We start from the raw sequence: 27,344 nt of genomic DNA on the forward strand, positions 1-27,344 counted from the left end.
CTTTATGGCCCACAGCGTTCAAATGCTGTTCCACACGCTGTGTTTGAAGTAGACGATGCAGCAGCTGGGGTGGTGGGTCTGTCTTCTCCACCCCGCTTTGCAAAGAACATGGCTCCTGCAAAAAGCACCGTGGGGGCTGGCTACCTCTTGCTTGAACGGCAGAGAAGCGCACAGCATGTGGTACCGAACTATTCCAGGTGCTGGCTCTGGGCTGCCTGGCTGTGCTGCACTGGGGAAACAAGCATCTGAGGCTTGTTTGGTTTTGGTCTGATGGGTGGGGAAAGTAATGGGAGCCCTGGGCTCCACTGATAGATTCAGATTGGGCTGGTTTGTCAACACCTACCGAGGCCAGCAAAGCTGTTTTTATCTTGTCTGATTGCTGCTGTTGGTATTCTTAGTCTTCTGGCTTTTGCTTGGCAGCTTTTCGGGTTTGTGGAGCGATATGGCAATCCTGCCACAGCTGTGAAGACAAACAAGGAGAACCAGAGGGTGGCTGGCTTGCAGAACTTTCTTCTGACCCTCCAGCAGGGATCCGATAAAGAGGGTGAGTTCAGACATGCCCTGCCAGTGCGTTTGTGGAAAAGTGAGGATGTGGGACCTGCATCTGCATGGGGGAAGGGGAAAGGCAGAACTGAAGAGTGAGATGCTGCCGAAGCTGTACTGCACAGGTGTTTTTTAATGTACCTGAGTAGATGGCTTAGGCAATTACACATTTGATTACAAGATCTCCTGAGGTCCCTTCCAAGCTGGGTGACGATGCGATTCGCTGTTTACACTGCGTGCGCTCAAGCTTTGCACTGCTGTGACCTGCTGGCTCTGGGACCTGAGCTACCATGGGTACCTCTCTAGTGGTGCCAGCTACAAAAGCCAGGTGTTTGTTGCATTTTTTTCCTTAGCAATGGGATGGAACATGGGTATCGTGTTCCTGGAGAAAGGACCCATCTGTATTTAGTGCTCAGGCCCTGTCTTCAGAAACGTAGCCTAAGCTGCCTGCCTCTCCTTCTCCCTCCTGGCCAGCCCGTACTCTCCAGAGCCCTCCTGTGGAGCCGGAGAATGACCAGCTCCGAACTGCCTCCCCGCTGATGCAGATCGAAGGATTTCTCTCAGCCCTCACGAACGCAAACGAAGATGGCCGAGTCATTCTCAACAGGCAAGGTATGGATGGCATGGGAGCAGTGACATGACTCGCGAGCAGGATGCTTCACGGGCAGTGAGGGAGGCTGGGGGGGCACTACCAGAGTGTCTCTGTGCGGTCTGTGATTCAGGCTGGCAGGCTCAGTCTGTGTGAGGACTCTGGTAAACCCAACAGAATTCCCAACAAGGGCACTGGGGCTAGGGTTTGCAGAGCTCTGCTCCCACTTTGGATGTTGATTTTTGTCTTGCGATTTACTGTGCCTCCTCTACAGCCCCGGGAAGATTAGGAAGGAGAGGGTAGCTTTTGGGTTGCCATTCCCTGTTGCTGCCATGACAGCACTGAATAGCAGAACCTTGTTTTGAGAGGTGGGGATCTGCCAGAGTGCCCAGGGCAGGAAGAGGGAGAATCTCTCATGCCCAGGCTTATCACAGATAATTCCCAATGCCATCTCTCTTTTTTTAAATTATTATTATATTTCTTTTCCCCAGGCACTGTTGGTCAGAGCAGCCTCAAATTCCTCTTGCTGAATCCAGCTGTCCACTTTGCCAAGGTGGTGAAAGAATGCCGAGCTGTGATCATTGCTGGGGGCACCATGCAGCCGGTGAGGGAATTGGGATGCCGTGCTGGGCTCTCGAACATCTCTGGCACTATCTACAAGCAGGCATGGAAAAATAAGAGCTTGGCTCCACTGGGACATGCACATCACCTCCTGTGATGTGTGTGGAAAAAGACCTCTCCTACCTACACCTTTATCTCCCTGATACAGTCTCCCTGTACGAGGTGTCACGCTTTGGTTGTGCAAAATGCTGTAGGTGCAGGGGCAGGATTGCCCTTGTTAGCCTTCGTGTCCTCAAGACAACAATAGGCTGAGCTCATGGTAGGCTGGAGCTAGCATGGGTAGTGGTCAGAGGACCTTGTAAAGCCAGCTGGCCTTCTGAAGGGATAGGGATTCCTCACGTGGGGATCCCTAAAAAAAAAAGCCCATAGGGGATCTTTCAGAAAAATCAAGACTTAAGTATTGTTAGGGTGGCAGGATCCATCTCTTCAGCTTAACGTCCTTATTCCATTGCTTTTGGATACAGTTCCAGAGGGGCTGTGTTTGTATTGCACAGGCACAGGGGTGTGTCAGGGACCTCTGTTAGACTTACGCAGTTCCTCTATTCCTGTTTCTGGGCATGAATGTCATGACAGCTCCTCTTTGCTCTTGAGGAGAGCCTGTCTGAGAAAATTAGCGAGATTTTTCTCACAAAGGGAGGGAAGAAGGGTGCAAAGCGCAGGACCTTAGTGAAGCAGTGGCCTTCTTTTTCGGAAGACTCCCATTCCAACTTCGAACCCTTCGGACTGCAACTCAGAGAGAGGATGTTGCTGCAGTCCAAGATGTGGTCTGTGCAGTGCTCGGGAGTCCTGGCAATATTTTTTTTGCACCAGGGGAAGTCTGAAGCTGGAGCTCTGCACACCTCCCACTGCTTGTACGCTCAGCATTCCCATGGCCTGATGTTCTCATCGTGGAGGAAGCCCACCTCCTCTGCCTGTCTCTGTGCTGAGCTCGTCAGCTCTCCCTCCGCACTGGTGCTCAAGGAGCAGCGCTGCTGTTGCTGGTGCAGCGCCTTCTGGGACCTGACCTCTCCGGCTTGCCCTCCGCAGGTGGCTGATTTCCGAGAGCAGCTGCTGTCCTGCGCTGGCGTGGACCCTGCGCGAGTCGTGGAGTTCTCCTGCGGTGAGCGTGCTGGGGGAGCAGGGCGGGGTGACAATCTGTCCGCGTGGGACCTGAGCACTGCTGGCTGCCTTTGGGGCCGTTCTGCTCTAAGCAACACGGCGCCCTTCTAGGAAGGCACAGCTACAAAGGGGTGCTCGGCCCTTCCCACGTGGGGTCCCCTAGTGCCCGTCTTCCCAGGGCTCAGGGAGCGGAGGCCAGAGCAGCCGGGGGACTTGTACGCTTCGGCTTGGCGAGGCAAACGTGTGCCTGCATCAGTGTGCGCAGGTGCTGCTGTTCAGCCAGCGGTGTCTGTGCACAGCAGGCACATTGACTCACGGCTTGGTCTGGTCTCCAGGACATGTGATCCCTCCCGAAAACATCTTACCTATAATCCTCTGCAGCGGGCCTTCCAACCAGCAGCTGGAGTTCACCTATCAGACCAGAGACCTGCCCCAGATGGTCAGTCCTGCCTTTCTTCCGTTCCTTGGTGTCTTTGTTGCTGTGCTTTGCTTGCCTGTGTTTCACAGGACACTGTGCTCTCTGGAAGGTGGCAGGGGAAATGCGTGGGGTTTGGGGCAGGTCTGTTGTGAAACAATTGGGAGAGAGGAGCGTGGTTTGAGCTGCCTGCGCAGAGGAATCTGTTGGAGACCAGGAAGAGCTGCAGCTCTGGCCTTGCTGGGATCTGTGTGTGTGTGCTGGACCCCACGAAGAGATGTGACTGTGCCTCACAGTCTGACAGCCTGTGTGGCAGGGGAGCAGGGTAGCCCAGCTCAGAGGGCTGGCAGCAGATGGGTCTGCGCTCTTCCCTTCCTTTGGTCAGCCAGCCCGCACCCAGCACCAGGTAACAGCGCTGCTCAGCGCCTGCCAAATCCCCACCAGGTGTGCTAGCGCCCCTCGCCTGTTCTAGCATGGCAGTTTCCACCCACTGGGACAAACGGACAGAGCTGAGCAGTGAACAGCTTTTTGGTGCTCCCCCAGACAGCTTAGGCCTTGCGTATTTCCCCTGTTCTTCCTCCCCCTGGGTACGTCGCAGGAGAGGTGTGATCCTGGGGTCGGCACAGAATTGGAGTGGCGTTTGCTGGGCTCCTGTCAGCTGCAATACACTCGGCTCTCTCGCAGATGGATGAGACGGGCCGAATCCTTTGCAACCTGTGCAACGTGGTGCCGGGGGGCGTGGTGTGCTTCTTCCCCTCCTACGACTACGAGAAGCAGGTGCACGCGCACTGGGAGAAGACGGGGCTGCTCACCCGCCTGGCGGCGAAGAAGAAGGTAATTGTGCAGCCAGGGGCACTCGGCACTCTAAATGGTAGCTTCCAAAGTCAAGCAATTATCTGTGCATTACAGGCCTCTCTCGCTGAGTTGTTCTCATACTCTGCACAGCGGAGCAGAGCGGATGTTTATCTAGCCAATCCCTCTAGTAATGAATAAATGATACTTCCTGGGCGGCTGATCACTGAGCTGGGATCTAAATTAGATTAAATGCAGCTATAGATTCTTTAAGCGCACGGTCTGTGCGGTGGCCATGGAGGGAGACAGTCCTCACTTTCTGTAGCCAGCAAGCCAGTGCCCCTGTAGCTGAGGGGCTGTGCAGGTTCAGCTCTTAGCGGGCATTTGCCCTTCCCAGGCTGAGCTGTGTGTCCCTTGAACGCGGACCAGCGCTTCTGAGGGGTAGACAGCATTGTACTAGCCTGAAATTCGTAAGACAAATGTTGGTATTTTTCTGGTAGAAGTGCAGAGTTGGAAATTGAAAGGCTCATGGTGACTCCTGAAAGAGCAATGAGTGACATTAAATAGGGAGATCACCGCAAAAAGGAGATTGTTGCAATGACTGTCACAGGCACTTGAAGGCTGGGTAGTGAAGTTCAGGCAGTCTGACCCTCTTGGAGGGTGAGGTGTGGGTCTTGGATTACGTACCGAGGAAAAAAAAGAGAACCGCTAATACCTTGGCTGATATTTCTCTTTTACCAGAAGCCAAAGTTAAATAACTTGCCGCATGGACTGGCAGAGCACAGTCCTAAATACTTCACAGCCATGGTGTGCTCTGGCATGTGGCTCTCCTCCTGGAGGTTTCTGGGGTGGAAGCCCCGTGCCTCAGTGTCCCCATGTTTGTGGAGCTGTCGTTCAGCGTGCCTTTCAGGTGCACTCTGTCAGGGTCCTTGCCGTCTGCCCGGCACCTCCAAGGCTTCTGCCACAGCCATGCAGCCTGCTCTGCCTTTCAGCTCTGATTTGTTCTTGTTCGGCCTTTGCAGTTTCCAGCAAATTGGATACGCGTTAGCAAAGCAATTTGGTAGCAGTGCACCGAGTGTGACTTTCAGCTGCCTACACATGAGATCATATCGTAGAAGAGGAAGGTTAAAGTCTTTCCTGAGGTGGCTGTGGTGAGATCACACTGAGATTATATATAAATTACACAGGAAAATTAATTTAAATCAGAGGATTAAATAGCTGCTGTTCAATAAATTAAATGGTTTTGGACTATATTTGTAATTGCCACTTACTTTTCCACTGAAAGACTGATTCTGGCTGGTAAAATTTGATAGTAGCTCTTGCTAGCCAAGAGGAAACACGTCCTTTACGTTCCTTTACTGTCACAGAAAAGACAGACGTTGTACTTCTGGTTTACTACAAAAACAACTGAGGATTTAGGCCAAGGTGCAGCACCTACCATGACACAGCTCAATTCACTGCAGGGGCTTTCAGTAACTTGTTACTTTAGAACTCCATGAGGCATGCTGCAGTAACGTAAATACTACTCTGTACGCTGTGCATAGGAAACTAATTTATTCACTGGGCAAGGGAACAATTACTTGGAATTAGTTGGCGATTTGAATTGATCGGTCCAATCGCTGTCCTCCGAGATTTTGCATCTGGAGGGTCTGCTCATCCTGCTGTGCCTTTATGCGTAGGTGGAAGAGGGGCACACGTTTTCCTGCCTTTCAGCTCACAGATGACTTCCAGCTTCCTGCAGCATTAGACAAATCTTCCTAAGCTGGAGGGGAAAGTTAGAAAGGAGCAGCTGCTGCTCCCTTCAGCACCCAGCTGAAAAGTGCTGTAGTAAGCACGCAGCACTTTTCCAGGGTGGAGGGGAAAGGTGCTGGTGGTTTCCCACCCCCCCCAGAAAATTTGCCCTTCCCTGATCTTAGTTCCATGTGCTCTGTAACAGCATGAGAGTAAAATGATTTGTTTTATTTAAACCGTCTGCTTCCTGCTGCTGCGACTGATGCACTGTGCCTGTGACAGATCTTCCAGGAGCCCAAGAAAGCCAACCAGGTGGAGCAGGTGCTGGCGGAGTATGCCAAGTGCATAAAGGTGAGCAGAGCTGATGGTGTTGGGAGTCAGACACCCCACGTGTACGGGAGTGTTGCTCAAGGGACATCGCAGCTTCTAACAAGGCCAGAGGACTCCAGCCCAGGTGTGTTTCTGAAGCACAGAAACCTCCTGGTCTGAGTTGCCGGTCGCTCTCCTGCAGCGCTGCAGCCAGTCCGCAGGCCAGATGACGGGGGCCCTGCTGCTTTCTGTCGTTGGAGGCAAAATGAGCGAAGGGATCAACTTCTCTGATGACCTGGGAAGGTAAGCTGGCTGCTGCTTTGAAGGTGAGCATCTGGTTTGTAGCGTGGTGACTGCAACAGGATGGACACATCGGTACTTGTGTAGATAGAAAATTTGGGGTTCACTTGGCTTGGGCTGATGTGTAAGCCAATGAGAGGAAGTCTGCTGGGTGGTATCAAACTCGCCTGTCGGGCACGCTTTTCAGGCGAGTAACGCAGCGAGGCTTGCCGTGCTAGATAATCCTTGTTCTGGCACCCTGATTCCTTCTGCAGCTTTCAGTTCGGAATGTGCTTGTCAGGCTGCTGTGCTTTATTGCTGCCCTCGGTTTCCAGGGCTGGCTGTCTTTCAGGGGTGCAGTGACCTCTAATTTATCAGTCTATTGGCAAAGTGCTCCAGGATGAGACATTAAAGAGTAATGCAGTCCTCCCTTGCAGGTGTGTGGTTATGGTGGGAATGCCTTACCCCAACATTAAATCTCCAGAGCTTCAAGAAAAAATGACTTGGCTTGACAAAACAATGGTAACAGAGATACTTACACCTCTGCTTCTTTCACTTCTGATTTCTACTACGTATTTCCTTTCTGGCACGTGAGTCCCAGGGCTGCCTTCAAAGACATTTTTTTTTTGAGCTTGCCCTTGTTGCCCTGACCATGGCACTGAGAGCACTGCCTTCTCCATGCTGCTCACGTACAGAAAGCCTTAAGCACAGGTGAAGAGGGTCAGTGGTGGGAAATGAGTTCCAAGGGAAGTAAGGTTCCTTCACCCCAGAGGAGGTAGCAGAGGGTGCATGCCAGAATCACTTCTCTTGGCTTACTCGTTCTTGCTCGCTGCCCGCTGGAGATATTGTTCCTGGGCAGCTGGGGACCAGTGTTCTGCTTTCAAGGCAGCCTTAGGCCGGCTCTCAGTGACTGCTCAAAATACTTCTCTAACTGCAGCCTTTCTTCTGTCCCTCCTTACTCTCAGCCTGGGGTCTGCTCGGACACCCACCCACTCTGCAGGGATAGAAGTATTTACTTACCTTGCTTTTTCACTAAGACTTCCTAGTTTGATTAACACCAGCCTTGTGCTAACCTGTTTCTCCTTTCCAGCCAAGAGCTGCTGGCCCCGCACCTAGCAGAGTGCTGATTGAAAACCTGTGCATGAAGGCAGTAAACCAGTCAATAGGTAATTTGTTCTTCCTCGGGCAGGCTGGGGGATACAAAATGTGACTGCACTGAAATAGCAGGGTAGGAAAAGGGAAGCAGTACCAATCACACTGATTTCAGCTGATGCAAACAGGAGCTTACTTGCCTGAGAACACAGAGCTAGGTGCAGCAGTTTAATGCCGTTGCACGTTCTGTGCAGGAAGAGCCATTCGCCATCAGAAGGACTTCGCCAGCATCCTGCTCCTGGACCACAGGTACGCACGCCCTGCCATCTTTAACAAGCTGCCACAGTGGATCAGGGAGAGAACCCAGGTCAAACCTGCCTTTGGATCAGCTTTCGCGGAGTTAAGAAAGGTCAGCACATGTATCTTATGCACGCTTGTAGAAACTGCCCCACTGTATTATTCTTTTGTACTTTTGCAAACCTTCAGTTTGGCCCTTTAGAGCGAAGGTCAGGGACAAACTATCTGGCTTCATGTGTTCCTAGTTCCATCGAGGGAAATCGGATGCTTTGTGATGCAGACAGAGAAGGGGCTGCAGGTCAACTCTGCAAGGTGCGCCTTTTGAAGAAGACCCGAAGCAACGCAAGTTCCTGCTTTTCTGTTTTAAGTAGTTTGTGCATCTCCTCTGTGGATGTTGTTCTGTATGAGCGCTCGGTCTTCACCGCCACAACCAGGAGGGAAACTGGTTGTAGGACTGAGGCTGGTGAAGGTAGCAGGAGGCTCCTAGTTGTTTACAGATGTTAAGGATTTATTTAAATAGATTAAATGTTTTTAACCCAGACACTGAAGTATGGGGATTATGGTTATTTTGATTGAACACATGGGCCTTGTCACATCAACCACCAAGCTTAGGAGACCTGAAGACCAAAGAAGGTTTACAGTTCTTGGGGAATTCTGTAACTGTTAGCTTTATGCTAACAGGCTGTTACTTTGTGTCATGTTGGAGCTACACACAGAGACAGGTAAGACACAGAGTAGGTAAGGGGGGCAGTCTGTTTTTTTTTAATCGTCTTCTTTCTACCTTGCTTCAAGTTGGCAATAGATTCAAGGGCTGGTTCATTCTTTTGAGAGGAATAAAGGTATAAGAGAGGAATAAAGGCCATAATGCAGCACCGTACTTCTCCTCTCATCATGCTTGATCATAGGATTACTCTGCTCTTTTTACTGCAATTTTTTTTTTTTTAACTCAAAGTAACTTTCTGTGGAAAATGGTGAATTCCTCTTTTTGGTGCAGCTTCCCCAGGGCTGTTTCATATGCCATGGGTCCATGCTGGAGGGCACCAACAACAGGGATATAATCCCACAGCCACTCTCAGCTCTTTCTGTCATCAACTCCGTTCAGAGGAGCTGTTCTGCCTCCTTGCCAGTTTCAGCAATTGGCTGCTACCTCTCAAGGCTCTTCACCGAGAAGAAAGCACTTAAAATTAGACTCAGAGCTAGTACCTGCTCCCTCTGTGTTAACTGGCCCCACAGGGGACAACACGGCTGCTTCTGAGAAATCCTGCTCTGCGGTTCCTTCCTCTCGTGTGGGCACAGAGCTCACAGCCTGGCTGAGCTTGGCCATGACCCCAGTGCGAGCAGCAGCTGGAGGAGCGGGCACTGGGCTGTAAGGCTAGCCCCGGCCTGAGCTGGCCCCAGCCTGAGCTGAGAGGGAGTGGAGGGGCTTTCCTTTAAGCTACTCTTAATTGAGCATGTTTCCTTCTTTTTACCAGACCAAAGGCTGTGAAGACCTGCTTTCTTGAACTTTATTGCCATTTTTCAGAAAGCAACAGCCAAACAATTGCCATAGGCCAGTTAGAGAAAGAAACCATCAAGTACAGAGGCACCAGTAACTAGACCCCCGCCCAGCACAAAGGGACTGTCAGACTCTCATCCTCTCTTCACCACCCAGCTTCAGGAACTCAGAACTAGCAACACCCAAACAAACAGGAGCTTCAGCAAGCAAGCAGCACAGAGACAAATGCGGCAAGGGCTGTTTGCCTGCCAGAGAGGCTCTCGCAGTCATCACCAGTCACGTTAGGCAAGACCAGGGGCCCTTTAAATCAGGAGCAATGCTTGTCCTGGTCCTCTGAGCACCAGCTGCCCTACTGCCCTCTGGCTACAGCAGGATTTATTGAGCAGCTGTGAGCAGTGGTTTGGATGGAATGTAGTACTGGGGGTGGAGAACGGCAGACAACAGAAGAAAAACCCTCACTGGTACCTATTCCGCAGCCTTAGTGCCTGCTGCTCCTGCTCCTCTTCAAGAAGGAATGGCAGGGTCCCCCTGCCAGGCCAGAGCCTGCCCTCTGGAGATACTTCCACAGACTGGTGTCTCTCAAAGGTGCTTAGCTCTAGAGTCCTGGGATTCACGCTGAAGCGCAGCTGCCACTGCCTACGACTCCCAGTCATCCTCATCCTCCTCACCTGGGGGCTGCTGTGGGGGTGGGAGGGGCGGTATGGAGTCTGACATCCGAGCAAAGGCACCAGCGGGACTTCCAGGAGCGTCGGCATTTCCTGTGGCTCCTGGGCCTTTCCCTGAAATACCTGGGAGGGAAGCAAAAGCACCGGTGAGCGGAGTGCACGTGGGGGCAGGAGAACACACAGGCTTAGCAAAGGTGAGGGGAAAAATGTGCCTTGTCCTGCGGCCTCAGCACATGGGTGACCCAGGCAAGCACAACTGTGAACCTTTAAATGCCTCAAGAGCTCCCCACAAGGGCTCATTTCCCTGAAGCTCCACGTGAGCATGTCCATGCCCTCTTCTGCCCTGTGTGGGCAGCTCCGGTGCCCTGTTTATGAGGGGACCAGCTCCCCCAGCACTGATGAGACCAAAAGGTACCTCTGTGCCTCCCTCACCCTGCAGTGCTCCCTCCTGGCAGCTTTCAGAGCCCACCATCAGCCCATCAACACACAACTCCAGCTCACTCCTCCAGCTGGACATGAGGGGAGTTCCCCCTAAATGCGCTCCCAGCCATGCCGCAGCGCACGGGCCTGTTCCTGGGGCTGTGGCACAACTGAGGAGCCAGAAACGGCTCAAGCTCTTCCCTGCAGGGAAGGAGCAGCCCACCCGGCACGACATACCTTTGCGCCTCAGCACCAGTTTGTTGAAGAGGTCTGACATCAGGTCTCCACCTTGTCCCGTAGCTCTCACTGAAACAGCAAAACCCCGTGAGTCAGATGAGAGGAGTCAGTGTGAACCTAGCACAGGGGTGAAGCATTCTCCTGCAACACTGTCTTTAAAGGGGAGAAAAATACACCCTGCAGTCTTGTGTCATGCCCCTCATCTCCTCTCCCATTACAGCCCAGTTACGTCAGCCTCTTATGCCAGCCTCTGTGCATTCCTTGTGCTCTTGGCTTGCCAGTCTCCCCCCAGGCCTACACGTCCCCGGCCCCATGCAAGAGTAAGAAAGGTCAGTGCTGCAGAAGAGCCCAGCACCTTGTTCTTGTTCCTTCTGCTTCTTCTTCTCCAGCTTCCTCTCCTTGACGCTGCGGAGGTTGGCCTTCCCGATGCCGCCAGCCTGGCGGATGGACTCCAGGAGACTGGCGCGCCCGGTGGAGGGGTTCACCACCTCCTTGGGGGCTCCCTGGACCGCAGCTGCAGGGACGGGAAGGGCCCTGGGTCAGTGCCCCAGCTGCAGGCCCGGCCCAGTCCCCACGGACAGGGCTGCTCCCACAGCCCAGCCGGCACCTGCCCTGCCACGGGGACGGAAGGCCTGCAGCCCCCCTGCAGGCGGGAGCAGCTCCCCCTTCCAGCGCAGTGTCCCTGGCTGGGAGGCTGGGAAGCCAGGCGGGAGGGAACTGCGGGCACAGGCTGTAGCCAAGGAGTGGGGTCAGGTTCTGCTGGTGACACCCAGCCTTACCTGCAGGCACGGCCTTGCTGCTCTCCTCGCTCGCTGCCCCAGGGGGTTCAGGGGGCGCAGCGGGCTGGGGCAGGGGTGGTGGGGGAGGCACGGTTGTTGGCGTAACAGGAGGTGGAGGGGGAGGCGGCGGCGGGGGAGGCGGCAACAGCCCAGGATCTTGAAGGTCTGAAAGATGAAAGAAGCTGTATCTGAAGAGTCCCGGAGGAGCCATGCTCAGAGCTTCAGCTGAGAGCTTTGCATGTCTCAGTGGCAACAGATTCAAGGGCTGAGATTCCCCTGCTCGGCCTTGCCCAGCTCCGTCCCCCTGAGCCTGCCCTGCTTGCCCACAGGCATCCTACCAGGCTGCCACGAGGCGGGCCCCTCCCTGCGTGCCACGCTTCTTCCTGCGGTCACTGAGCCCACCCTGACATCTCCACCAAGGGACTTCCTCCTGGTCTCCACTTTCTCCTAGTAAACTCCACTCTGCTTCATCCTTCACCGGGCTGGGAACAGGGGCTGGAAATACCTGGTTGCAAAGGCTCCACCGACTCGGTGTTGAACGTGGGCAGCTCCGGAATAGCACTGCTGGGCGCGGAGGGTGCGATGCCGGGGCCCAGGTCCGCGCTGTACATGAGGTCCGCAGCAATGCCAGGCAGGTCCGGCAGGTAGGACGGCACGTCGATCTCAGGGACCTGGCCCAGGTCTGGCACGTAGAAATAGTTTTCAGCTACCTAAAAGAAACCCAAACTAAAAGTAAGGCAGCGAGTAGGCACTCGTTTTCCCTTGCAGCAAGCAGGGTCACTGCAGGGAATAGCCCGGGCAGCAGTCAGAGCTGCCCCTCAGCTGGCCCTACTGCCCTCTGCTCTTGTCGCATGGCAGCTGCCCGTGCCCTGAAGCTACTCCCTGCAGAACAGGAAAGGCAAGGCAGGCTGCCCATGGACAAAGAGGTGCAGGACTCTTCCTAGTTTCTTGCCACTGTACTCTCTCCTCCCACAAACAAGTTTTATGCATCAACCTTTGCAGCCTACATAGGCCAGTCCCTTCTGTCTCTAGAAGGAGCACAAGGGGGAAGATCAAGTGGTGGAGCCTCCAAACTCCTCTAGAGCTCTGAGGTCTGGCAGCAAGGTCAGTTGGTATTAGATGACTCCTGTCACACCATCCAGCAAATGCCAGAGCAGAGGCTACCAAGTTTGAGGGTTTTGTCACCCATCAAGCCTACACCAGGAGTTCAGGCACAAAACCAAGCAAGGTCCTTCTGACAAGCAGGACATCCTGCAGCCCTATGTGGGGCATTCCCCTACCTGCTCTCCACCCTACAGAAGCCCTTTCCTCTCAGAGAACTGAGTACAGCCCCTTGAAGGAGAAGCAGCTGCAGCCCCACAGCTACATCTCACCTGGGGGTCCAGCTGTCCCCTTTTGGTGATGGAGAGAGGAGCATCAAACAGCTTCTCTTCCGTCTCTGTTTCCAGAGCCACATGGGTCTTGGTCACTGCTCCAGCCAGAGGATCCAGGAAAACGTACTTCTTGTACCTGTGGGCAGAGGACGGAAATTTCAGTGAGGCCACCTCAAGAGTCGAAGCCAGAACAAGCAGGATAGCCAAGAAGGTGGAGCACTCCTATCTGCAGCCTTGGGAAAGTTCCCAACAGCCTTCGTGCTTCCAGCTCACTCAGGCAGGTGGAACGTGGGGCTCTCAGCTTCCTTCTAGCCCCTTCTTCCTGCCTCGCTCCTCCACAGCCAGGAGCTGATCGGCTCCCCATCCTTCCAACACAGCCTCACATTCACCCTGCAGCACAACCCCACCACGCTGCCACCACCCCCCAACTCTCCCCCTCACACCTCCTGGCCTGAGAACGCCCTAGAGAGCACAGCAGGACACCAGTCTGGGTTGAAAGCAGGTGAGTGGAGGATTCCTCCCAAGGGCTAGGGTGGGGAAGAAAGGGTTCCTAGCTAGGAGCTAGCTGAGAGGCACCACACCCTGTCCTGCCAGGAGCACGGTATGCAAGCTCCCCAGGAAAGCAGGCCAGCTCACAGGTTCTCTGTGGTGTTGAAGAGCAGCAGGGAGCTGAGGGAGCTGATGTTCCTGGGGAGGCTGCCAAGACCTTCTTCTGCATCGTCCTCCTGGTGAATTTTGGTGCTCACGCACAGAGGGAAGTACTTGAGCTTTTCCTGCAAGAAGACATACAATGGTTGGCAAGACACTAAAAGCACAACCACCGCAACAGCTCTCCCTAGCCACCACAGCCCACACTGCTGGATCCACTGCAGGGTCTGGGAACACTACTGCTTCCTTCCCTCCTCCCTTTGAGAGAGAAAGCACGTGGACAACATCGGAACCCCACGCTCATGACAGATCTCAGCAGTCCAGGATCACAGGAATTACTTCAGGTGCCACAGATGGGTCATATCAAACCGGTGTTTCTGGGGCAAGAATCCACCACAACAAAACCACCATTTGGGCTCCGTAGCCAGAGGCAGGCATCGGGCACCTCCACCCAAAAGGTATTTGCTATAGTGTCTCCATCTGGGATACGCTAGACATTTTCATGCAGGCAAAGCCCCCCAGACATGTCCATTACCTCCCCTCTGCTGCCTTCAGCTGGTGGTTTAGGAGATGTGATCCCACTGGGGGGGTACACAGAGGAGACAAAGGAAAAAGAGGTTAGGAAAAAAAACGCGTGCCTTCGCTAGGCAGAGCAGGCAGAACGGAGTGCGCAGGGTGGAACGCGCCAGATGGTTTTGCAAAGCCTGGGGGATTTGCAGGAGTTTTCAACTCTAATGAACTGAAATATCCTCTCTCTTGGTTCTAAAACTTCATGCATAATCTGTAGAACTCCCTTTAGAAAAGGACTTATTACAGCTGAACTGCTTGACTTCTATAGAGCACAGGAACTGCCACCCCAGATCAGACCAGTACTTCAGTTAGCATGACAGCACCCACTGCCAGCTACTCTGGGGGATGATGTTCAGCGCCCAGAACACACTTTGCTGCACGCACTGCACCAGAGGGAGGAAAGCACTGAGTCCCTGAACGCACAGAAAGCCTCTGAAACAACAAGCCTTCATCCCAGTCCCCTCCCCACACCTTTCCTCAGCCCCTTCCCAATTCCTCTTCTTTCTTCGCAGTCAAACTAGGACAAGCAGCAGCCCCGCAGATTTGAGCTGATAGAGCTGCAGACGAGAAGACACCACATAGCTAACCAGGACAGCCTGTCAGATTAAATATTTGCCCCCACTCTTGTGGTTTGCTTCTGCCACCAGACGATGACCAAATGTGCCACTTCAAATACTGCCTACAGCTTCCTGCCGCCTCACTACTCCCAGCAGCTCTGCTCTGCCCCACTCTGAGCCCTTCTTCCCTGGTTGTACTTGTATGGGGGAACGGGAGACCGCTGTTGGGTCAGCTGTAAGACCACATCTCAGCAACACAAGCAGTTTCTGCTCCTCGAAATTTCAGGTAATTCGGTTGGTAGCCAGAAATACTGGGAAATGGCTTAGTCACAGCTCAGCAAATCCACTGGAAGTCTGTATGGTGCTCTGAGACTTTAAAATGCTGTAAGAAAAGACAGGGAGGTTTTTATTTTTTATTTTCCCCCCAGATAATGCATTCCAACTTGTGAAAAGTACCCTGAAATAAACATCCGGAATTTTTTGCAGTAGCAAGTAGGCAAAACTACGTAACTTGTTACCTAGAGACTATAGAAGCAGAGACTTAGAAATAAAAGTTCTTTTCATTATTAATATTCATTGCCCGATGTTTAATTTTTTAAGCATGAGGGAGTACTGATGTTTTTGCTAGAACTGTTCACACACTTAGCCCTCAAGTCAAATATACTTTTTTAAGTCTCTCTTTGTAGATTTCAATTAGCATTGGAAGACTGTGCACCACTGTAAGGGTGGAGCGAGAAACCAACCATTACTTACTTCTACTTGTAAGTCTAAGCTAAGGCAGCCATAAAAGCACTAAGCATATTACTCTGAAATGTAAATCCTTTTAATTTGAATGCCGCCTAAGACCTAGCCTTACTCAAAATACCTGGATCTGTTTTGAAATTTAGAATAGGTACCAGCCATCAATAACATGCTGCAGCTGCGAACTCCGCGAGCTCAGACGTCATTTAAAAATGAGTTTTCTTAAAGTGACACTAAGGCTGCAAGCCAAAGGGTTGGCTGCCTGACATACTGAAGCCCTGGGGGGTGCCTGAATGCTCCAACACCTGAACCTGGTGCTTGGGCACTGGCAGGGTCACACGCCTACGTACGGTGTGTTTCCAGCTATTTTTTTCCCTATGAGCTGATGGCTAAGAATACATAAAGTCGCGCTGGCTCTCAAGGTTAAGTAAACAGACACTCTTAGGAAGGGAGCTGGAGTGACACGTCAGAACACCCCCTCCCTCCCGTGCTCATGCAGTTCTGAGGCTAGCTGGCACCTGAGGGTTAGGAAGTGCCAAAAAGCCGTCTCAGCCTCCCCCAGCCCATCACGGACTCTGCAGACCTCACGAGGACATCTCACGCTACTGGCATCGCTGAAGCCAGTAACCTGGAACTTTCATTTGGACCTCTTCCCAATCCCAGACAGACCACGTTTCCCACACTCCACTGGAAAACCCCATTTTCTGACCTCCTGAGCGGCACCTGCAGCACCGGGACACAGCTCCCACCTTGATGGCAGTGCCCAGCACCTCAGAAGCCTGAGGGGCTGAGCCAACTCACCTCTAACCACGCTAGCTGCCGTCACGGTCATGCGCAAGGCAAGGGCATCAGGCTTGCCATGAGGACACCATCTCTGGTGTTCTTAGCTGCCGTTGCTTGTTCTACCAACCTAAAGCATCCTCTCAACAGTGAGCTTTCATTTGCTTGGGGTACGGAGGGGCCAGGGAGAGTTTCCCAGAAGGAAAACATTTTTTAAAATAAAGCTGCAGAACCACACGCCATTCTAACCGAACTGCTTTTGCCCAGAGCACAAACCCTAAGTGCTCAGCACAGGCTGCCACCACTTACTCTCAAACTGACATGAGGAGAGCTTGCTTTCCTGGTGGGGCATGTGCTTGGGCATGTGTGTGTGTGTTTGCGTGAGTGAAGTTAAAAAAGGCCACCATGACTGCTCCCAGCAAAGAGGCCCTCATTAGAAGTGAAAACAGGCAGAGGGCCTCTGCTGAAAGCCCTGAATAATTGAGGAGGATATAAATGCAAACATCAGACTTCCCTCTGTCACATTTCATTACTGCAAGGCCTATCAGGCTCCTTGCTCGGCTGTGGCTAAGAAGGGCTTGTTCCCCTGGATGGTGCTGCGGCCACGCTGAGCCCCACTCTGCCAGCGGCTGCTTCTATCATTCATGAGCGGGCAGCCGCCTGCCAGCACAGTGGCGTCCCCCCACTCCACGCAGCTGTGCAGATCCACACAGAGCTGGGGGGACAAAGCCAGAGCCCCAAGGGAGATCAACAAACCCAGAGGAGGATCGAAAGTCACAGGAGGAGGGGAAGAAACCCCAGCATCCCGTGAGGCCTGTGGAAGTCCCCACGATGAAAACTCAGGGAAGTTTAGTGTGACAAATTATTCAGCAGCATGTTTATTTTTGGGCCAAGGCACCCAAGGACAAGGAAGGAAGTCTCTTAAGGTGTGGAAGCAGGGAACGTGTCAGGTTGAACCCTGAGCTGCCAGTTAGAGTGCATCTGCTGCTCCTGGCAGGGTGCATACGCAGTAACCTTTGAACACAGCAACTTGTCTTCTCCTCCTCCAACCCAGACAAGGGGATGTTGACCCAGATTGTTGGAGAGTTCCTCGGTGGCATTTCACACCAAACCCACCACTTCTCAGACCTCCCCAGGTAGCCTCTCCCTGCCATTCCGCCCACAGGCTAAACAGGAGCTCAACATTTCCGGACCTCCTTCACCAGCTGCAGACAACAGATATCCCTGCTCCTCACCTACATCCTAAAGCCCTGATCTACTTCATCAAAGAGATGAACAGCCTCCCAGTTGCTTTACTTGTTCATCTCAAGGTCTCTTCTCCTATTCCGTACCTGCAGAGATTTCTCATCCAGCATTCGGTGCTTGCTCTGAATCTTGTGTCTCGGCCATTTCTGTTTAGCTGGGTCTTCTGCACCAGCAAATATTGAGCTGTACTCCTGCAGCCGCTCAGGGGCAGGGTACTTGGCACTGGAAAATACCTGTGGGGAGACAAGGAGGAAATGAAAAATCCCAGCAGCTAAGCAGTCCTACGCTACAGGGGGTGGATTAAGGCACGTCATCTGTGCTGCCAGTGGAAATGGGCAGCCTTGGGGTCAACGGGCTCCTAGGGGTTATATCTGTGCAGACCTCACCATGCGTGAGCCATCGATTTTGAAAGTGGAACTTAGCAGCAGGAGGTCACGGGTGAAAAGACTTCCACTTGCAGGAAGGAAAGTGGAATTAAACGGTAAAAATTAACTGTATTAAATGAAGCAGGAATGGGAAGAGAAGGACTTTCACCAGTGTTACACAGCTCACAGGGATAAACATGCACTGAAGGGGAGGCTCTCTAAAGGCAGCTTCCATTGAAATAATGAAAGCGTGTGTAAGAGCCCAAAAGGAGAGGGTGCTCAGCCTAGTGCAGCACGCGCCTTTTTATTTCTCAGAAGTATTTGGGGCAACAACTTTTACAGGCATCATAAGGCCAGGAACTCGGTGGGCTATAGGTTTACAAATCACTAATTGGCCCTGTCAGAAAGAGGATTCTTAGCACAACTCCTGCTCAGAAGCAAGGCATAGAGAGGTGGATGGGCAGCAGCAGAAGCTAAGCATCTGTTCTTCTGCAGAGCTTGCTTCAGGGGTAAAGAGAGAAGCGGAAGGAAGAAGGGAGGCCATGCAGCTTCACTGAAGTCACTACCTTAATAGCCTTCTTGCTGCCCTTTATCTTCTCAATCTTTGCCTGTGCGAGGGTGACTCTCTCACTGATGGCTTGAAGTTGTGCCCGGCTGGCCTCCACCCGCTGAGAGATCCTAAGGAGCAAGCACAGTGCGTAAGGGTAAGAATCCAAAGCCAAGGATTTTTTGGCAACAGCCAGTGCCCAGGCCAAGGGGAAGGATGTGAATCTCAGTGTCTGGATTGTTTCCTAGGACAAAATAGTACTGGGAGAGAAATGCTTCTCTTGGTCCCTTGAGGAGTTTCTGTGTGCTCCAACGTGAAAATAAGTCAGGCCTGTGGCTCTCAGCACAACATTCCTCTTGCTGGTTGAGGCACAGCGCAGAAAATTGGAGAGTTGCGGGACAGCAGACTGCAGAAACACCTCATTGCAGAGGCTGCTAATAAGAAAGCCACAGCCAGTTATCACCTGCCAACATAATTTAAATAAAAATAGTTTCTTAAAAATGAACAGGCATCACATGCCACTGAGCAGAGCTGAGAACTCGCACGGCTTATCCTGTCCTCTACCAGCAGTTTGGTGCATGACTTCTTCCTTGCTGCTCTGCAGCTTTGTGATTCAGTTTCTGCATCAGTTAAGCAACATTAGGTCCTCATTTGGAGCAATAATGTCTGCTAACTTGTGTAACGTTTGCATGATTAGATCAGCATCAAAATGCTTTGGGACTGGGGAGAAAAGCGCTCTGTGACAGCAGGGGACAGCATCACTGGCTGGGTACCTCTGTGTTCACCACGTGGACACGTTTCTTTTCCTACAAAGCTCACAGCAGGATCCTTGCAGCAAAGAGAGTGACAAACCACCAGCACACTGCACGCTGTCACTACCACACTGTAGGAACTGTTACACAAATTCAGCCAGAGGAGAGGTACTGGGACCAGGCAGCAGCAGCAGGTAACTACGGAGTCACCTTCTCAGAAGAGACCTTCCTTCCCTGTGTGTAACTCGTACGTGTGCCCTAGCTTCAAGCTCAGAAGCTGGCAGTTCTTCTGAAATTTCTTCCCTGTAACAAAGCCAGCATGGAATATTTTTATGGCTATACAGTCTAGCAGGAGACACAGTACTCCGCTTTGGCACTGTTTCGTAGCAGTGAGCTCCATTGGATCATTTTGTGCTTGTAAAAATCAGTCTCAAGTATTGTCTTTAAATTTCATCCGAAGTCCCCCTTTGCAATTAAGAAGAGAACTCCACGCTTTTTTCACCCTGCCTGTGTAATTCCTTTTAGCAACAGTTGACATCAGCAGCGATCCATGATTCCCACTTTCCATCTGCACCAAACCTGTCTTTTCAAGTGCTTTCACTCAGTACAACGCCTTTTCTACTCCAGTACAAAAACGGACTCCACTAAAGACCCCTTGCTGGGTGCAGCTAGTGACAAAACCTCTAAGTACGAGCAACCTGTTCTTGTACTGTTCTCAAAGACCCCCACTCCCATCTCCAACCAGCTTTAAGTGTTTCTGTTTGTTTATAATCCTGCAGTCCTCTTTCCAGAGGCATGAAAATGCTTCCTCATGCATAGGCCAGGAGAGCACGCAGCCTGTTTCTACTTTATTCTTTTTAGAGTGGGAGATGAGCGAAACTGAACCTCATGAGGTTCTGCCTCTCCGTATTATTCTCCACTTCTCCATTCTTTTATTTTAAATAGAGCCTAACAGCTTGTATTTTGTACCAACACCAAGTACAAATCTGTTCATGGTTTCCTTCCCACGCCCTCCCTCTGTCTCAGAGGAGGATGTCCACATCATTTATAGCCTGGATGCTTCTCAGAGCAGCTTATGTTGCTCCTTTTAGTGCACATTTCCTAGCACCTGTCTGCAGCAAATTTCCTGTGTCATAGGGTTGTCCCACTGCCTCGTTTTGTTCAAGAGTGAGGTGCCTCTGAAGGACCTAAGCCTTCCTAAGTGGCCTTCCCAGCAAATTTTCCTACCTCACAGTTGACTTCTTTCGTAGGTGTTTCATAATTGTATTGACCGACTCTATTCCCAGCACTGCTCCTGGGGGCACCTGCCTATTTTTACTTCCTTCAAAACTGAAAAAAAAATCATTGGTCATTTATTTCTGCTTTGCCTTTCTCCCTTAAATCAATGATGTAATTTTTCCTCTCACCTGTGAGCAGACCTCTATCCTAGAAGAAAGCAACAACGCCTTCCTGAAGCTCTAAATAAAAGCAAGGTTTCAACTGCCTTTTAGCCAGCACTCTGCTAATTCTCAGGCCAGCAACGCACATGTTTCTCTCCCAGACCAAAGCATTAAGCAAATACTGAAAACCCATAACCCTTCTCCCTCTTACTCCATGAACATGAGTGGATCAAGTGAGGCAGCAAATGCTGCACTCACTCCCTTCCCTGCCCTGTATTATCACCACTGCTTCACCAGGTATCACCTCTCCCTCCGTTTTCCCACACCCACTCTTTCTCCAGCCAGGAAGAAGCCAGAAAGCTTTTGCAGTACAACCCCAAGACTCCGCAGCAGCACTGGAAACAACTCCCCAAAAGACCGAGAGCAACACTCTGCCAGGGCTGACAGCAGGCCAGCCTCAAAGACCAGCTGTGCCTTGACCTTGCCAAGATCCCACACGCAGGACATCTCCAGCATGAGACAGCAACCTGAGAAGTGAGAACTGAAGGTGGGTTTTGCTAGCTTGGAGTCAATCCTTAAAGCCCATAATGACATTTCTAGGAACGTCATTCCCAGAGCTTTCCTTCCTTTTAATGCAGAGAAGTGAGGAAATGACTTGTTTACACTTTGTGCTTTACAGAAGCTTACTGTTGCCCTCTCCCAGGATTCAACCAGGACGAAGAGTATCCTTAGCTTTCATGCTTCACCACTTCCACATTGAACATTCACCCTACTGGATATCTGGTGTGGGAGAGGAATGGTGCCACAACTCCCTTCACGCCCACACCAGACACAGGCAATGCATCACCAAAGCACGTCTCGGTACTGGGGTACCAGTGCCTCCCGTGGTGCAGGAGGGCATCAAGAAGACAAGCACCTCTCAGCTCACAGTGCTGCACACCTCTTTCTCATTTAAGGTCTGCTGCAACCTCTCATAAAAAGAAGGCATCTCTAAAACCAGGCCGTGACTGGCAAACACTGTGTCCTAGCTGCAACAGTGAAGATGCATCCAGAAAGGACAGGAGGAAGCTTCTCCATCTACAGCTTCACCCTTTTCTCCTACCCCCAAACAACCACGGGGTTACACTCACCCACTGGAAGGCAGAATAAGACAGACTGATTGCTCCCAGCACAAGCTGGGGAAGTTGTCCAGTGCCAGCTCAGGCGTTTAAAACCATTATGGCTACTCCCAAGGGCACCCCCTGCTTTGTCCTGGGATCCCCATTCTAAAATTTGCCAGTCTAAACCCACTGGCGTGAGGAGATCTGCCAGAAACCTCCACCTGAAGTGGTACAGATGCAGGCATACAACACAGAAGCAATACACACCAGTCTGCAGCATGGATTTATTTGTCGCTGAGCGAGGTAACTATCAAAACAATGATTAAACCCCCTGAATCCAACAAATCCATAAAATGTACAGGCTCCTAAACATGCATAACTTATGTATGTACAATGCCAGTTACAGCTGCCTGTGTTGGTTATAAGGTGCAATATATCATACAGACACTGAAAAAATACATGGAAAAAAACAAACAACTCATGCTGAGGCGTCTTCCAGCAGCTTTAGTGTTTCTCCTGCTGTGGAAACTGAGCTTACTTGCAGGAGCCAAATTTATAAAGAAAGGAAACCTGAAGGATTGGAGGAGCCCAAACCCAAAAGTTTCCAGGGCAAAGTGCTTGAGGCAGGGCTGCAGTTGGACTTCAACCTCTGTTTAGGAAGGAGTGAGTGGCTGAGTGGTGTTTATTTGAAAGGCAGTGGCAAGATGGGCAGGAAGAGCTAGTGTTCAAAAAATGGTCCATTTACTGCCCCTCAGAATCCTGTACTCAGCTGAGAATACCATCAGCACCTGAACCTACCCTGTGCCCGTCCTATTAGTCACTGCTGTGTTATTTTGCTCTCGGTGCTCTTTTCTGCTTCACAAATTCCTGTAGTTAGATTCAACGCGACTGGAGTTGCAAAAAAGCAGGAGGCGTACAGCAACAGCCCCCCTGCCTTGGGCAGCATGCATGCTCTGGGACAGGTGAAAAGGGAGCCTGCAGAAGAAAGGAGAATGTATCACCTGCCTTCAAAACCCAGGCACGGAGCCAAACCAACCTTCCCAGCCCAGTGCTTTTCTTTCGGGAAGTAATACATGTGGCAGATTAAATCTATCCCGTAGATTATCTCATAATCCATACAGACTTTTATTTTTATCTATGCAGATATTAAAGCCAATCTTTCATCTGCTTTGATTCAAGCTTTCACATTCTCTGTCCCTCTGAAGTCTTTTTACACTCCTGCTCCCCTTCTTGCCCTTGATACAGATCTTGTTGCTTCTTTCTCCAAAAGCCCTCACCTTGCTACGTTGTGCTCAACTCCATTTTAGAGGTGACTCCCTCAAAGCACCCACAGTGGTTCTCAGCACCTCATCACTGCCCTTCCTGCCCCCTTATCTTCTATCTCATCTGCAGCCACAGAGCTGATCATTTCCGATTATCTCCTTAGAACTTCTCTGATAATCCTCACATTCAGGCGGCTACAGAAAGACCTCCCCAGCTGCATCTGCGTCTGCTCAGAGGGGAGAAAACAATTGTTCTCTTACTCCCACAGGAAAAGGACACGAAGCATTAGGAATTTGGCATGCAGGACACCGGACTCTGCCTGTCAGTTGCCAGCACTGGTAATAATCCCATATTCCTATTAGTGTCTCCAAGCACTTCACAATGCCAAAAAAAATGTGATTTTTATCACCTATACTTTCTTGGGATCAGACAGCATCAGAAAAATGTTTAAAATCAGAGCAGGTTTGAAGGTAGGCTGACAGGTTATCAAAAAGGTGACTGAGCAAAGCAGCTTGAGGAAAGACAGAATTCAGCTGGAGGGAAGTATCACAGCAGAAGCAGGGCCTCTGCTGTCCACGTTGAGCGCACATATCACCCAAAAGTGACAGGGATGACAAAACTTGGGAATTGGAAGAGAGAAGAGGTGAGTTCCACATCAAGGTGAACGAGAAAGACAAGGCAGCTGAGTCTGGGAGCAAACCTCTCTGGAATACCAAAGAACTTCAATTTCATGTCTGAAGTACAAAAGTAAGTGATCAACCAAGGAGAAAGAACATTACGGAGCAGAATGAGAAACTAAGTTGCACAGAAGGATAAGCAGCCCAAGTATTAAATGACTTTTCCCTTAAATGAGGACTGTGCACATCACAGCCAGCCAGACTTCTGGTCTCCTCCCAGCACAGGCTCCAGCCCTGAGCGATAGCAGGGAAATGCTTGGTGTTGTTATTCTAAACTTCTGGGTACATAGGGTAATTTTTTCTATAACCCCTTGGCTTTTTGCCTAAAAGTCAAGCTGTTTTTTTGTTTGTTTGTTTGTTTTCCCTAACAAATAGTGATTTCATTAAATCCCTCCCTTACTGTAGGAGGTGTGAATTAGAAGGGATGCTGATTATGGTTCTTGCATTTTATTACAGCCCCAGACTCTACAAGCAGCCTGGTGCCGAAGCAGGGTAACGATGAAGAATATCAGCACTGGCTGCCGCTCATCCTTCCACGCCACCACTGCAAAAACTACTGCAATACCACCAGAGATGTGTGAGGTACCATCAGACCTGTAGGACAAGGTCCAGCAGGTTTCCAGAAGTGAGAGGACTAGTGGGGAGGTGAGGAGAGACTACTGCTGGGGGTGGGAAGACATCGTTCCATGACGAAAGCAGAACAAGGCGGCGCTGAGAGTGCTATGCATTCATTTTTCTTCTCAGGCTACAGAGCCCACTTCTTTCCTGGGACACAGAGACATGTCATTACTCTATTCCATTTGTATGCTGTGGAGAATAATAAGATCTCAAACTTTTTCAACTTCTCATTTGTGTAAGAATCTTACTGAAACAAGGCCATGAGCTTTTATGGCTCCTCAGGCTGCTAAAGTGGTGGGGAAACATCAGCATTATCACCCCCAGTGCCCATAACTCAGGGCTTAGATGCTCTATCCACTAGACCGAAACAGGCCTAGAGAGCTAGGCTAGAATTTCTGAGTGTCTCCTGGCTGGCTAACAAAGGATGGCGCTTTACGAGGCACTAGCCTGTGCTTCACAAACAGCCGCAGTGACCAGCGGTCACAAATGGGCTGTGAGAAGCCCGAGTTCCCCTCCCACCACTCCCACACAATGCCTCTACCCAGCTGCTAGTGACATTGCAGAATCAAGATGGAGAGAGCAAGAGGAAAGCTGCTAAGCCATTTGCAGTTTACAACGAGCTAGGGGAGCATTCAAAACCAGTTCACAATACCAGTTCACCTCCAAAGTCTGAAAGGCAAGAGGAAAAACACATGCATTTTACAAAAAGCCAAATACATTCAACCCCTCAAAGAAAGATCGACTTGTTTGCTTTCTGCTCTTCTCTCTCCCTCATCTTTAAGCATTTTTTAAAGTCTTATTTCATGTCTGAGTAAGTGTAATCAGAAACTGTCATCACACACCATCTCTGACAGAAAGAAATCCCAAGTGAGACAGTGCAATCAATGTTCCTTCCTCCATTATGGGCTTGGGTATTATACTAATTAATGTTTATCACACTTTGATTGCTCCTTAAGCATGATTTGCAGGTGTTTCAGCATTGCATATTGCCCCACTCCTGCAATGCCTAACAGCTTTTCCGATTAGAGGGTGATCAAGGTTGTCAGGTTATCCTCAGCGTGATCTGCTATGCACCGCTCTTCAGAGGTCATGTTCTCCCACAAAAATAATTTCATTTTGATTTTTAATCCCTTGCTTCACAAGGTGCTCCCACTACTGCGAATTAGGTTTATAAAAATGGAAACGATTTGAATTCTGACCTATCACCACTGTACCCTCTTCCTCTGCAGCATTGTTCTCCTCCCTAGAAAAGCTTTTTTTTTTTTTAAAAAAAAAAAGGTTACAAACAAGTTCTTCTTTAACCTTCCAGCTTTTATACTTGCCTCCCAGCACAGATTGATGTGAAAGTAAACAGCCTGTCCTTTCTTTCAAAGAATTGCATACTAACCTGCAAGACTGTGTTTGCAAATAAATCACCGAATTAGATCTTTTAGTTTAACCACACAGGCTACTTTTTGGTCAAACTACTTCTCCATTGACACCGTTAGGATATATGAACACAGCAGGTTCTACCCTCAAGTGACAACGTTTGGGAAGGATGGTCTAAAAGAAGTAATGGGGAAAAGAAAGATTCTTCTGCCAGTACTGACAGAGTTTTAAAGGTGACTTGTTGAGTTCTCCCATGGGCACTGTGGAAGCAAATACTGAACAATATTATGGAGCTGTTTCCCAGAACAGCAGCCATGGATAGCTTTGAGATACCAGGCAGAAGACGCCTTATGCTGCAGTAACTGGTTTATCTATATAGTCTTCACTCCTCCTTGCAAATTCCTCATGAATGGTTACTCACCGAAGCTCAATCTTTTGTAGTAAGAGCCTCCAGTGTTTTGTTTGTTTGTTTAAATTGCTATTGACAGGAAAGTTGTTTCCTGTTTGGACAGATTTTTATTAGACTGTCAAAAGTAAAACACCAAGTTTTGTTTCCACATAGCTTGAAGTTATGCATCAGATTGGGCAAATAGCTTGAGAAGGTGTTCTGGCACCTTGTAATCTTAAATTAATCAGCTGTGTACACAAACACTACATTTCTCTTGCTCCTTTCTCTCACTAAAGTGCCTTTCTTAGAGTAGACAGAGATCTTCCTTTCTGTCCCCACAGAGCAGAAAACATGTATCGCCACAGAGTGACAGGAAACTTAAGTAGTGGAGAAATGCCCAGGTGGCCTTGTGGTGAACGGTATCTGGGGGTGGTGAGACCTAGCACCTTTAAGAGATTTCAGCTTTGTCTGGATCACTGAGTGTAGAAGAAACTGCTTCCTAGTTTTCATTCAGGCACCTTGTCTGATTCCACACAACTTTTGTTACGTCCTTTACTCTTAATCAGGATTATTCTCCACATTTCGTATCAGCAGTAGTGAGAGAAGGCATCACCCTTGATTTAAACATCTGATCTGTGCCTTCTCCCCAGGGGGCTGCAAGAGAAAAATGTACGAGACACGAGCCAAAACCAGTGTTTCTTCTGAACTTCACCTGAAGGTGGAAATGGAGCTGAGCACTTAGACGTCCACTTACTCCCCCCTTTAAGCTTCTGCCTCACTTTGAGCCAAAGGTGCCTTGCTACATCACTGTGATGGTGTAGAAGGGTGACATTTGCAGGGCCTTCCTCCCCACTGGCAAGGAAGCCCACACCAGGTCAACTGTGAAGAAGGTCACCTGCTCCCCTGCTGGAGCAGGCTGTCCCCCTGCAGCCCATGGGTCCCACATGGAGCAGATCTCCACGCTGCAGCCTGTGGACGAGCCCCCGGTGGAGCAGGTGGATGTGGCCTGGAGGAGGCTGCGGCCCATGGAGAGCCCCTGCAGGAGCAGGCCCCGGGCCTGAGCTGCAGCCCGTGGAGAGGAGCCCACGCAGGAGCAGGGGTCTGGGGGGAGCTGCCGCCCGTGGGGGACCCGTGCTGGAGCAGTTTGCTCCTGGGGGATGGACCCTGTGTTATGGAGCCATGTGGGAGTACGGGAAGAGAGTGACTGTGAGCAAGTGGCACAGATGAAGGGTTATGAACTGACCCCAACACTCAGGCCCTGATCCCTTGCGCTGTTTGGGGTAGGAGGTAGAAGAAGTAGCTACCTGCCACTGTTAAACCACCACAGCAGAACGCACCAGGTAAGCTGAGCATCCACTTGTTCATTGTGATGGAGGCTTTTTACATCAACACAGCACATGCGCTGCTCCTAGCCTGCTCATCTGCATTACCAAAACCAGCCCTTGTCCCCAAGAACAAGAATGCTGATGGAAACAGCCACCTTCAGAGAAGAAAATGATTCCTCATGATAGAAATTCAAACCCTAACCATTCTCTGAGAAAAGCACCACTTTCCTTTGCATTTAATCTAACATCATTAGAACTTGATAGCTTTTCAGCCAAAGATCTCAAA

General features: G+C 50.7%; 2 protein-coding genes across 8 annotated transcripts in view; one reads left to right on the forward strand and one right to left on the reverse strand.

The window, feature by feature from the left end:
- The window catches only part of DDX11 (DEAD/H-box helicase 11), a 29,613-nt gene extending 21,308 nt beyond the window's left edge, over positions 1-8,305 (forward strand). For 2 of the 6 annotated variants that reach the window (XM_035345267.1, XM_035345261.1), the window contains 12 exons: positions 421-544; positions 1,018-1,155; positions 1,624-1,736; positions 2,780-2,852; positions 3,187-3,290; positions 3,951-4,100; positions 6,072-6,140; positions 6,301-6,401; positions 6,815-6,899; positions 7,468-7,543; positions 7,724-7,878; positions 8,012-8,305. In XM_035345267.1, coding sequence (XP_035201158.1) covers positions 421-544; positions 1,018-1,155; positions 1,624-1,736; positions 2,780-2,852; positions 3,187-3,290; positions 3,951-4,100; positions 6,072-6,140; positions 6,301-6,401; positions 6,815-6,899; positions 7,468-7,543; positions 7,724-7,878; positions 8,012-8,041 — 1,218 coding nt within the window. In that variant the 3' untranslated portion in view covers positions 8,042-8,305. Of the gene's footprint in view, positions 1-420; positions 545-1,017; positions 1,156-1,623; positions 1,737-2,779; positions 2,853-3,186; positions 3,291-3,950; positions 4,101-5,080; positions 5,553-6,071; positions 6,141-6,300; positions 6,402-6,814; positions 6,900-7,467; positions 7,544-7,723; positions 7,879-8,011 lie in introns of those variants that run through there. The other 4 variants (XM_035345276.1, XM_035345285.1, XR_004755841.1 and 1 more) reach the window with 4 other exon arrangements.
- Positions 8,306-9,253: 948 nt separating this feature from the next.
- The window catches only part of WASHC1 (WASH complex subunit 1), a 60,613-nt gene continuing 42,522 nt past the window's right edge, over positions 9,254-27,344 (reverse strand). Inside the window, exons 4-13 of one of the 2 annotated variants that reach the window (XM_035345313.1) lie at positions 18,208-18,319; positions 17,363-17,509; positions 13,372-13,508; positions 12,736-12,871; positions 11,868-12,072; positions 11,363-11,527; positions 10,939-11,097; positions 10,584-10,652; positions 9,800-10,049; positions 9,254-9,768 (exon numbers count right to left, since the gene is read on the reverse strand). In XM_035345313.1, the coding sequence (XP_035201204.1) occupies positions 9,898-10,049; positions 10,584-10,652; positions 10,939-11,097; positions 11,363-11,527; positions 11,868-12,072; positions 12,736-12,871; positions 13,372-13,508; positions 17,363-17,509; positions 18,208-18,319 (1,282 nt within the window). In that variant the 3' untranslated portion in view covers positions 9,254-9,768; positions 9,800-9,897. Of the gene's footprint in view, positions 9,772-9,799; positions 10,050-10,583; positions 10,653-10,938; positions 11,098-11,362; positions 11,528-11,867; positions 12,073-12,735; positions 12,872-13,371; positions 13,509-17,362; positions 17,510-18,207; positions 18,320-27,344 lie in introns of both variants that reach the window. The other variant, XM_035345303.1, reaches the window with a different exon arrangement.

Source organism: Oxyura jamaicensis, chromosome 1, assembly GCF_011077185.1.
Source record: "Oxyura jamaicensis isolate SHBP4307 breed ruddy duck chromosome 1, BPBGC_Ojam_1.0, whole genome shotgun sequence".
NCBI lineage: Eukaryota > Metazoa > Chordata > Aves > Anseriformes > Anatidae > Oxyura > Oxyura jamaicensis.